The following is a 12,193-nucleotide window of genomic DNA, read 5'->3' as shown; positions in this document are numbered from 1 at the left end:
TTTTATCCGTTCACCATATCAATAACAAATACTCTCTTGCCATGCCCCTCTTCTTAATATGAACTGTCCTCTTCAATAAGGGCTACAAACTTGCTGACATTTTTTAATCGAACCAGCATCTTTAATATGAAGTGATGTCATGATGCCAAGATTTGTATAGATTTTTCTAAAGATTTTTTCATGGTTGTTTTAATTTCTTACAAAGAAAAGGTGGTCACTCCTTAGAAAAAGCATCACTGCATTGGAAAGGTATTGCTCTGATTTTAAAGTCAGGATGGCTTCTGGAGCATTTTATTATTGTGTTTTTGTTGTCCTTAGTGTTTATTTTACTACATGTTTTTGTTTTGGCTAATTTGCACGTCTGGAATTCTCTGTACTGACCAGTTGGTAGTTCACATCTTCATACCTTTTAATACCACCCGTACAAACAAGAAGTAGAGAAGAACTCTGGCACTAAGCACAGTCTAGGACTCGATGCCACTTGGGATAAAACAGTACCTTAAAGCAATATGAAGCTACATCCTCAAATTGACTTCGCAGGACCAACAGTGTTTCCTCAGGCGGGGCCATCTCAGTGTCACCTGCTGCTGAGAGAAATAAAATCACTGTGGCAATCAGTAAAGAGGTGCTACATTAGCTATTTGTGTAGGCTGAGTGGTACTCACTATGCATTATGGTATTGTGAAGGGCAATGTAAAGAACAAAAGAGGAGAAAAACAATGCTTCTTAGCTGTCTGAGTGCACTTTATTGCTGCACTCTTAAAGCAGTGAATTACAACCGGAATCTGAAAAGTGTTGGAAACCCCTTTACCTTGATTTGAGTAAAATGTTAATTACATACTTGTCAGTGAGGTGTCTGTGTCTTTTATTTAATAATTTATTCCAGCCCTCCCCTTCTTGCACAGAAACCAAAGACAGTGTTCTTGTTATAGAGTGCATTAAGGTAGAGACTTTGCATTCACTGGAGAGTACTGCTGAGAGTCTGAGAGTCCCAAGCTGTTTTGGAAGCGATAACTGGAAAACGAACACATCTCCAGTCTTCTGTTTCTTGACACTTTCAAGATGCAGAGTGAACCTGTGAATGCTTGACTTTTAATTTCACTTAGATGTCCATACAGCTTTGAAGGAAGTTTACTATAAAATTATTGTTGCAGAAAACACCGGAGACCTTTGTTGGTTTAGAAATAACTTGCATGCCTGTTTCCTACATTTTTTACACATTTTGCATATTATTGGCACCTACCAAAACATATGGTATCCGGTGAATTAAGCATACAAGGGTACAAACAAGCAACTTTCTTGCCCCAAACAAAAGTATAATTGTCAAGGATCATAATGATAATGAATTAATTGAGTGCTATTTTGTTAATCATTGCCATTCCAGATTTTCCTGTGGTTTAAAATCCCATTCAACAATATGTGAGGGCAGCACAGCCTAAGTGTCTGATGATAATTCAAGATGTGCAGTAGCCAAATCCGACATGAGCACCTTGTATACTTCCTGAAAGATCATATAACTGTACCTTGCAGTGAAGCAGAGGAAAAATAACTATGTTAATAATACACAATACACATTTCTATGTTGAAAATATTTTTCAGAGCTCTTATGGCCAGTCCTGCATGCATTTAGACATTTATACACATTTGCCCAACATGCAATTTCTTAGGTGTTTCATACTATAATATATTAAGAAGTTTATTTTTATTTTAAGCTTCCAGGGGATTAAAATGATTTGCATCAAGTAGATGCGTCTATATCTCATATATTTGTATATCTGGAAGCACATTATCATACTCACACAGCCTTTGTCAGCTTTTCAAATATGTCAGTGTAGTTTGGACTCATTCCTTGAGCAAAATCTAATCTACATGGTTTCAAATGTGCAAATGCATGTGTTGGACCACATACAGCTCCGTTGCATAGCTTGGCGCAAGCTGAAGGTGAACCATATGTAACTAGCCTAATTCTCTTTTATAAAGGTTAATTGGTCAGCATCTGGCACCACTTTATTGGAAATATTTGTTGATATCAAAGAGGACACGGATGCCACGCCTAGCATCACTGGTTTCCTACCTTCCTGGTTTTTCACCAGCCCTGTTTGTACTTTTAACTTGGACCCACTCATTCACTGAGTCAATGCAAACAAGACTACTTGTATAGGTAATGTAAGCATATATATATATAGCACAAAATGCAAGAGTTGCATACAGTACAGGGGAAATTGAAAGTCTTGAGGTTTTCTTAAGTTAAAATGTTCTGTTAGGGGCATGGAATGCATTTTTGCATCATAACCACACTGATGCAGCTTTTACAGGAAGCTGAAGTGCCAAATGTCTCCCCACACACATGAAAACACATGAAAACATTTAAGAACTTATTCTGTGATTGTTCTGTCAGCAGTGATCTCACTGCATTAGTTAGTACCAGCTCTCTGTCACTAAGACTTTGCAGACCCTCCAGCTGGCCTGAGAGAAAATAAAAACAGCCTTTGTGCCCATTTCCTCCATTGTTTTGTCAGTTTTAAATCCCAAGAGATGGACATTGCTTTTAGTGACCAAGATGTCAGCAGCTGTTGGACAGCGAGCCAGCCGGGTCCAAACACTGCAGGCCTAGGCCTTGATATCACAGATGTCTCTATTCACTATGGCTGGCATTCAACATATGGCACCACTAACGGACAGCTAGTATGATGGATGACACCTGTCAGCAGGGGAAAAGAAAGCAGATACATTGTGTGTGTGCGTGTATGCAAGTTTATGTGCTTGGATGGCTATGAATGACCATAATACAGTCCTCGTGCTTGATTAATGCTTAGTAGAAAGGCATGCTGTGTAAACCTTCTTTGGAAAGATATGAAAATGGACGGTGCAGTTTAAAAAAAAAAAAAAAAACAACCTTGATAGAAAATGCCACCCCAATCATTGAAATGGAATAAAATGATTTATTAATGTTTTTATTTTCCTCTGCATTGTAGAAATGCTTCCGTTATCTCAGATTAATAAAAGCATTTCACAGATAAAATGAGAGAGAGCAAGAAAAAAGAAAGCGATTTTAATTTTGCTATTATTGTTGCCTTTCACCCAAAATAAAAATGTGTTACTTTGCTGTAATGGCAAAAAACATGGCATTGTGTGTGACAGTACTTGCATAGATAAGTATTGTTCCATAAATAGCGCAGCAAAGAATGTAATGTGGAAATGCACACTCTAAGGTTAGTCATCATTTGGTTATTTAATTGACAGACAGCATTGCGAAAAGGCATTATGTGCCACAAAGTTACTAGTAATAATACTTATACTAATACTACTACTACCATTTATATCAATACTATTACTAGTCGACTTTGTGTATAATTTAAGTCCATAGCTTGCCTGGTGACTGGTACATGGTGCTGAAGAACATGAGAAAGAGCTGTCTGCAGAGTAACATGGTCGCAGCAAGAGTTAGCAAACGGGTCGCGTATGTGTTTGGATTAACAAGACTTGAGCATCTACAGCGATGCTAGCGGCTCTATGAGGTTGTAACTTAAGTACAGCAGTGCTATGAGCTAAATGCTAACACGTCTTAGTTAAGCAACTGTTGCTAATTGCCGCTAAACAACAACAAGGTACAATAATAAGTTTACAAGGTTGTTTATAAGTCATTCAACGGTAAAAGGCTGCATAACGAAATGGAATTTGTAGTTCCTTCGCGCTACACACACACACACACACACACACACACACACACACACACACACACACACACACACACACACACACACACACACATAATTAAGTGTAGGTCTAAATTAAAATATGGTAACATGTAAAATAAAACAATGCAGTTATTCATGTACATATATACCCTACATACATGTATAAGACCCAGAACATTCCACAGTGCATTTGCATTTGGGGTGAATGTAAACAGCAGCAACCACATGATAATATGAAAGTTTCATCTTCACAATTAACAGTCTGGCATTTGGGATACAGAGTCCTTCTTGACTGCATTTGAGCACCAAGTCAAAACACGAGCTTCAGCTGAGGCTGATGGAAAAGTAATTACAAAATAAATTTTTTACCTGATGGGGGCGCTAAATGAAAAATCAGGGGATACCCAAAGTTGGTGGGATTCATCATGTGGGGATCATGAATTTCTGTGTGACATTTCATCTTAATTTCTCGCCGTTTAGCAGTTGAGATATTTCAGCCTTGACCAAAGTAGTGGACCGATAAACCATTAAACCGCTAGAAGTAGCACTTGCCATGTATTTAAATACTATTTGATTAATATTATGGTGTTAGTATTTCACAATGATTGCAATGATTGAGACAGTATTTTTACATATACGATACAGAAGTGTTGGAACAAGTCTTAAAACCAGAATTTTGTCACAGTGTTTACTAATTTGTATCAGCTATGATTTTTCACCCAGTGATCCACTTAAGTATAGCTTGCAGTGGAATCTGCTTTAATCAGTAAATAAAGTCAGCATTGGTTAAATTGGCTCCCTTGTATGAACGTGGCTTATATAGCTATTCATTAGCAGGATCACTTCAGTGGTTGTGGAATGGCTGGCAATTTAATTGCCCTTGTATGTCAGCTGTAGATCTAATCTAATATGTGCCTCTCGATCATCAATTTACCTAAAAAGATGCACAAGAATATTGTGTTCCGATCGTTCTGGCCTAATTGGACTGAGTAAGAATGCACATAAACAGTCTGTCAGTTTCGAACCTGCCTGCAATACAGAAACATGTCTTGTGTGTGCAGTCCAGTCCTCTCATGTCTGAAATTGGATTTGCTTTCACATGGTGCCTATGAAGGTTTTGAGTCTTTCAGAGCATTACATATAAAATATGTACTTGATATGTATGTATATATATGTACTTAATACTTGATGTGCAGTCTTGAGAAGACACTTGAGGCCCCCTGGACTAATGAATGTATGAAGTTTGTCTTTACAGTTGATCCATGGGTTACATATAAATTAGTCTTAAAGTTGAGTATGCATTAGTTATATGGCCTGAGTAAAAACTGTATAAATCTTGGGTTTCCTAGAAGAGCTTATCAACAATTAGAGTTTGTCTGTGTCACATACTTATTTGTACTCTGGTCTGCCTTTTTATTTTTATTTCTCCACCTTTGTCCTGCTCCCCATTCTCCTCATCTTTCTGTCCCTCTGTGTTAGTTCCAGCTGATTAGAAGTACAGGGAAATGGAAAACAACCTGGGCCAATGTTGACAGCATTCATAACCTCCAGAAATTATCTGAATTCTGCAAAGAGGGCTCTGTTGTGATGAAGGACAAATCCAGTTCCGCTCAGAATCAACATTCAGTAGTGTGCTTGTTAAAGTTTGCCAGTTTATACACTACAATTCTTCATAAAAAGAAACATTTACTCCTTTGACTACAGAGTGTGTTCATTGATAAGCTAACTAATCATTAGCTTTACCTTGAATTAGCTCCTTTATCTGGACAAACTTATCAGTAAATAATTTGCAGTACAATGTGCCCTGAAAGATGCTCCATTCATACTTGTCCACCTTTTTTCAGTGTCTGTAAACTAAAAACTGTAACTTAAAGTAAGGAAAAGTAATATATTGCGCACAAGCTTGGCTAGTTTTTCTGCTTGCATGACAGACACGCTAATATAATAGCCTATGCATGTTTTATTAGATTACAAAATAGCCAAACATTGGCTAGGTGTAGTTGGGAAGGTTTTGGTTGAACAATGCTGTGCTAACTAGCTGCCATTAGCAGCTATGCTATTAATTTTAAGAACTCTTAAACACACCAAACACTACACTGTTATTATTCCTGGACATATTTGTTTTTTTTTGGTTTGGGTTGATTCTTTTAGTTGAGCTTTTAAGAAGTTTTCAAATATTTGACGTTTCAGTTTCTCTCCTTATCTGTGGTGTGCTGAGAAGAAATGTTCATCCATACTGTCTGTATTATGAGGTTAATCATGTTAAATGGCTTTTTTAACACCTTCAGTGTCACTGAGTAACTAAGAAACTTACTGTAGTTGTGAACTATGGCATTTGAAGTGGCAAACTTAATTGGAAGTTGCATGGGGTATTACACTGCATGCTTTATTTGATTAAATTACTCCACGTGGCAAAGAGTGGGTGAAACAGTACCTTCACATGCATTTACATCAGATGTTATGTTAAATATATTTTGTCCCTTGACAGCTCGAACAAATCTGTGTGTAACTTTTGGTGCGCAATGTATCATTTATACTTAACATACGTGTATATTTCGTATATCAAGGTTTTTGGAGTAAATTCTCATTCAAAATACACAAATAAGCTGCTTTTTTTGCAGAGGGGAAAATATACAACAAAAAAATTAATTGGAACATCTTAATACAAATTAGTTCATCCTGATTCTCTCATGTTTTAATCTACTTGTGCATCCCTGTTTTTGGACCATTTTGCCTCTTGTCAACTCTCTCATCTCCATTTTAAATTCAGTCAAACAAAGAAGAAAAAAATAAAAAAACCTCAGCTCTATTCAGACATGTTATTATTCCCCAATTTCTATCCCCTCATCCAAAACATGCTGTGAAACCCTTGACATTCATTATCAGGATGACATGTTTTTCACGCTTGAGACAAGCAGTTTTGGCCATTAACTCCGAGGGTAGGTCATTGCCTCGACACGTGGACTGTCTGACAGGGACACACACAAGTGTTTTCATTGTGTGACCAATAGAACCATTTGTCTCAGGAGGAGGGTGTCTCGTCTTAAATGCAGCAACTCCAGCAACTGATATCAGTGACCGTTGGTCCCATAAAATAAAAAAATAAAATTCTGCAGAAAACAACTATCAAGACTTTTCAAGTATGACTGTCGCATCACTGCAAAATGTATGTCAACCAAAAGATCCTGTGTTATTGTGCCAATCAAGTCGATTTAAGGACTTCTATCAAGCATTCTGTTTCACATAAAATACTATTATTGGTGTTTTCTGTGCAGGATACAGCTTTCCATAGTCAATATTTTTACTGTAAAATCCTAATAAACCAGTGAACGTCTTTATGTTTTTGGAAAGTTAACCGTCTTTCATAGTCATCTGGATGATTTTATCTGTCTTCTCAGGGTGCACCCAAACCGGTTGCGATGGAGCCTTGTTCTGGAGGGAAAGCTGCTGTGTTGACTGTCCTCATGCGTCTGCCCTCCGGGCCCTCAGGCTTACCTCCCCCAGGACAATCAGGTAACTCACACGCAAACAATAACTGTCATTTTGATGTCAACATTTTTCTTATTTTGATTAAAATGTATAAGCTTTGCAGTATGCAGCAAGTGTCTTTAAAGACCACACTTACCAGCCACCAGACTGCACATCAGAATTTTTGTGTTGAGTCAAATATTTCTTCAAAATCCAAAAGCACAATTGGCAAATAAGGTCACTTTTCCAAAAAAACAACATCAATTGGATTGATGAATACAATCTAAGTGATTTCTTTTTCCAAGTTGTCATGTCTGATTCTCATGATCCATTTTAAAGCTGATATGTGTGATATGTACTATTTTTTTTATTTTCTTTTTAGGTAATATATGTTGTTTTTGCAGGACACAATGAGACTGGTTGTATGCAATCTACTCTGCTTTTCCAAACGCAGGTCCATGGTTGAAAAGATGTAACTTCCAAACATCAAAAACAGCCATCCTTGAATACATGTCACGTACAGCCAGTGTTGGGAGTAATGTGTTACAAAAGTAACGCAATTGACCCTTCGCTAAGCCATGCCCCGAATACGCAGATGGCCAATCACAGCGCAGTATAGGACTCTCTAACTGCTCCATTGACTTTAATGTAAAAGGAGTCGTTTTCTAGCTTTTTTTGCTGTATTTTTGCAAGATATGGTGAAACACTGTTCCTGGGGCACTTTTAATAGTTACAATAACTACCCAGAGAGGTTGAAAGGAGAAGTACTATTTAATCACTTTCCAAAACCTAAAACAAATCCAGGAAAAAGTTGGCTGTCTTATTGTTTCTAATGTAATATTAGTTAGCTAACACTAGCTAATTTACTACTGAATGTAACGTTGTTAAGCCCTGCTGTTCTGCTTTTTAATGATTGTAATAGTGACTTACCCAGCTGTACAGAAGCAGTGTTGATCCTTAATATCATTGTCCTCTTTCTCAGTAGACAATAATAATAATATTACGGTGGTTCACTTTTACTCTGATTGGTAGGCTTTAGCTTCTGTCTTCTGTCACGTCACTTTTACAGCCTGAATTCAACCTTCAAATGCACAGTGCAACTGCAAGACTGTCTATTTCTTTTTTCCAAAAATTAGACAATATTTCTCCAGGGAGTGCAGTAATAGACAAAGACAGATAAAAGTCCAACAGATCCAACAGTTTGTAGGACTTCGCAACAGTAACGAAGGGGGGCGTGGCTTAGCGAAGGGTCAATTACAGTAATGTATTGCCTTTTGCTGTAACGCCGTAATATAACACATTACTAAAAAAAAAAAAAACAGTAATATTATACCCGTTACAATCTCACACGCATTTTGACCCGAAAGTAAGTGGTGTTTTTTTTTTTTTTTAAATAATTCACCAACACAGAGAAATATTTCCGCACCAGAAAAACAAATCCATGAGTAAAAGAGTAATGTTATTTCCTATTCCTAGAATCCGATGGTCCATATTGTAGGCAGCATGCAAGTTATAGGGGAGCTCGGCTTAACATAGCTCCCCTGATGGATCATGCGTAAATAGATTTCTATAGGCTATGTGTTTATGCTTTAATGAATTACTTTCATGATTAGAGAGGCTGTTGTCAGTTTATCCTGACCGATCCTGTCAGAGCGTCGGAGATTCAAATAATCTGTGACATTATGCTGCTGTACCTCGTGCATAAATACACGTATTTCTTAATGGGGAGACGATTCATCCTATGTCAGCTGCAAAAGGTTGTACTTGTGTGTTTGTCATGTCATGCAAAAAATACCTGTAAAATTTTGTTGTTTTCACCACCCCACATTTTTCTCACTTTCTTCCTCCTTTAGGAATCATCGTTGCCAGTGCGCTGATAGACATTTCACAGCAGAAACCAACAGATTTTAAGGACAAGTCCCAGGTGTTAAAGAACCGAAAAGCCCTTCCTCCAGCACACCAAGGCACCTGCGTCTGAGGTTCAACTCGTCAATCCATTTGGTCCCTATTTATACCATCAGAGGTCATATTGTTCCAACATGCCGCAGGTCCCAGTTGGAGGCCTTTCCAGAGACAAGACACGGCTACATGTAGAAGATTTAATTTGGCTGCTACCAACCAAGTTTTCACTAAAACTTGCCAAGTCCCAAGAGCACAACACTGCTTACCTTTGCCCAATTGCTCTGTTTCTACAGGTGATCAGAAACAACTTTTCCTCCACCTGCCTGACCCGAGTTTAACTGATTTCCTTCACACCGTGTAGAAAGTACAACGGATGGTGTAATAGATTGCTGGTAGATGTCCATTAAATACTGCCTATGAGGTTTCTGTGCTTCTTTTTGCTTGCCAACAAGTGGTTTTCTATGGTGCTAAAGCATTTAGTTTTTATGACACTCCTGACTCTAATCTCAGCCTTTGCTGTAAGGACTGACTTCATTCTGCCTTTTTGTGGAGAAAAAGCTACACGCTAGACCAGGACTCTCTTTAACACGCCGTGACCACTTTTGCCAATTAGCATCATCGATCTCTTTTAGCATTTACTGAACATATGTATCATCCACCCAGCTAAAGCTAAAGTCTGTATTTTCTGTGGAATACATACAAATGCTGCAGAGACATGAGACTGCGATCACTACCAGCGGCGTATGGGAGAACACTGCAAACTGCAGGAGGCACGAATAAATCATCAGACATCAAACTGAAGCATGGAAAACCCCAAAACTTAAGAAAAAGTTAGGAGCATTTTATTAGCAAACTGGAAGTTTCATTTGTTAAAAAATCTTTTTTTCAGTGTGCCTACGGTTAAAGAAGTTGCAGAGAAACACTGAAGTTCTGTTCTGATTCTTCACTGTAGTTTGTTGTTGTATCATTTTGCTGTGCAACTTGGACATTAAGCTTTTGAACTTGCCCTTGGATTGGTGTGGTGGGTGGATGCCATGTAGGAGAAAAACCTCCATGCTGCTGTTTACTAATTTGTTTTGTAAGTTGTTTTTATTTTATTTTTAAAGAATCCTCTAAAGCTATGACTTTATTTTCATCTTTGAGTACAAGGAGTTACGTTACCTTTTATAATGCCTTGGCTTTCCATGAACTCCTGAGGAGGAGGGGGCATGTTGATCTGCAGAATTTTAAAAGCTGTCGACCATTTTTACTCCACACTGAGCTGTACAGAGTCTTGTTGCAACAAATGTGAGTCTTTGTCACTCTTATCTCTTGAGATTTCATGGGTTTGTCAGGTTTTTATGACAGAAAGGCAAGAGATTATCATTTATTTTAGGGTTTGTCACCTGTTATTATATCTATGATAAATTGTAAGTCTTTTGCTACATTTGTGTAAAGAGCATTTCTGTTAATATTTTGTTTTGATATTTAACAGATTCCTGTGTAATTGCGCATTTAACTTGATTTTATTGTTGAATTAAATCAGTTGTTTTAATGTCAATTCCTTTTGAACTGTGCATCTTTAAGGACTGTATGGGCATTGTCTTTTTGTTGCAAAGTGGTCATTATGATGCATTTCCTAAGGATAGTAAGCCAGCTAATGTGTTTTTATTTTGTGTTTGTAGAGTAATCCTATAACAGTGTCATTACACAGGAATCGGGGTCTCACTGTACCGTAAAAAAAAAAAGATGATAAACTGCATATCAGTAATCTTCTGTGTATTTTAAAGATGAACAACATGCCAGGAAATAAAAAAAAAAAAAAAACAGACCTGAAAATCTTTTTTCCACTACAGTCTTTTCGCATACATACACTACTTACAATACAACCATTGATTTGTACAGAATATTTCTTGATTGCCTATGCCTGTTTCTGGTGCTTTTGTCTCTGAAGCTTAAACCTACGATTTGTGATTGCATTCTGGTGTTCACTGTTCAACGCTGGTTGGTGATTGCCTCATCTAAGGATAATTATTCCCTCTGAAAGTGTCTGAGATAGAAATCCTGGTGGGGGGGTTTTAACACGGATACAATTGATCATGAAGTCCCTAAAATATATTTTGTACATAGAACTATCTATATAAGTTAAAGTGTGTGTGTGTGTGTGTGTGTGTGTGGTTATATACTTTCTTGGGCTGTACTTTCATTTTCAAATTTTTGTTTGAAGGGATGCATCTGAACAGCCTTTTTGAATTGACTCCAAGTAAAAGACTGCATTAAGTGACACTAATGAATTAAAAGATTAAAGCATTTTCTCAAGTTCCATTTGGTAGTTGAATTGAATTGGAATAAAGCAATAAAAGGCACATTTTTATATTTTATATACTACTATGTTTTATATTTGCTTTTAGTAGTGCTTAAAAAATGACACCAAAACATCAGCTGCAGACATTCAGCAGGCAAGTGGTCAAGCAAACCAATGCAAAGACACTGAGTCAAAAAGGAAAAGGTTGGTTAATTAGATGAATACATTATAAAACAAAATTATCCTGTATCCTTGCAAAGCAAACAAACATTACTAACCTTTTTCATTTATTTTGATATTAAGAGTTTTGTCTTCAGTGTGTTGACACCTTTCAGAGTGCTTGTGTTCCCTCTTCAACATCAGTGGTGTGCACTTTACAAAGGATGTAAAGAAAATGGATGCAGCCTGCCAAAGTGCTGGTCTGGATAATCCTCATTTTATACACAGTATCCTTAGTAGCTGCAGGCGCTCTTGGAGAAGAGCCACTCTAGCACCCTAAAGGAGTGTTTGTCATGTGCATATATTATTATGCTGTTGAAGTCAAGAAGACTGATCAACCTATTTAGTGCTACTGTATATATGAAGGGCACATACACTGTATAATGCAAGTCCTTTATGATGAATTTATTGTTCAGATTTTACACAATGTTCCTTTCAGAATGGTCATTTCAATAGAATTAGGTCAGTTAGACTTGTTACTTTAAACTCTTTCAAGTAGCAAGCATGCACTTTGAACAAAGGGGCTTTTCTGTTTGTGCAGTATATCTGTATGATTTCTTCAATTCTCCAAAGGTGCGATGTATTTTCTTGAAAATGATACATAATGTTACCCAATTTTGTG

At 37.3% G+C, this 12,193-nt stretch overlaps 1 protein-coding gene across 2 annotated transcripts in view; it reads left to right on the top strand.

Moving 5' to 3' along the window:
• The window catches only part of atrnl1b (attractin-like 1b), a 67,687-nt gene extending 56,811 nt beyond the window's left edge, over positions 1-10,876 (top strand). For both annotated transcript variants that reach the window (XM_046068483.1, XM_046068482.1), the window contains exons 28-29: positions 7,097-7,211; positions 9,020-10,876. In XM_046068483.1, the coding sequence (XP_045924439.1) occupies positions 7,097-7,211; positions 9,020-9,144 (240 nt within the window). In that variant the 3' untranslated portion in view covers positions 9,145-10,876. The remainder of the gene's footprint in view (positions 1-7,096; positions 7,212-9,019) is intronic.
• The last annotated feature ends 1,317 nt before the right edge of the window (positions 10,877-12,193 follow it).

The sequence above is a fragment of the Micropterus dolomieu genome, linkage group LG14 (assembly GCF_021292245.1).
Source record: "Micropterus dolomieu isolate WLL.071019.BEF.003 ecotype Adirondacks linkage group LG14, ASM2129224v1, whole genome shotgun sequence".
NCBI classification, from domain to species: Eukaryota; Metazoa; Chordata; class Actinopteri; order Centrarchiformes; family Centrarchidae; genus Micropterus; species Micropterus dolomieu.
The sequence above is the reverse complement of the archived record's forward strand: the minus strand, read 5'-3'. Positions and strand labels throughout refer to the sequence as shown.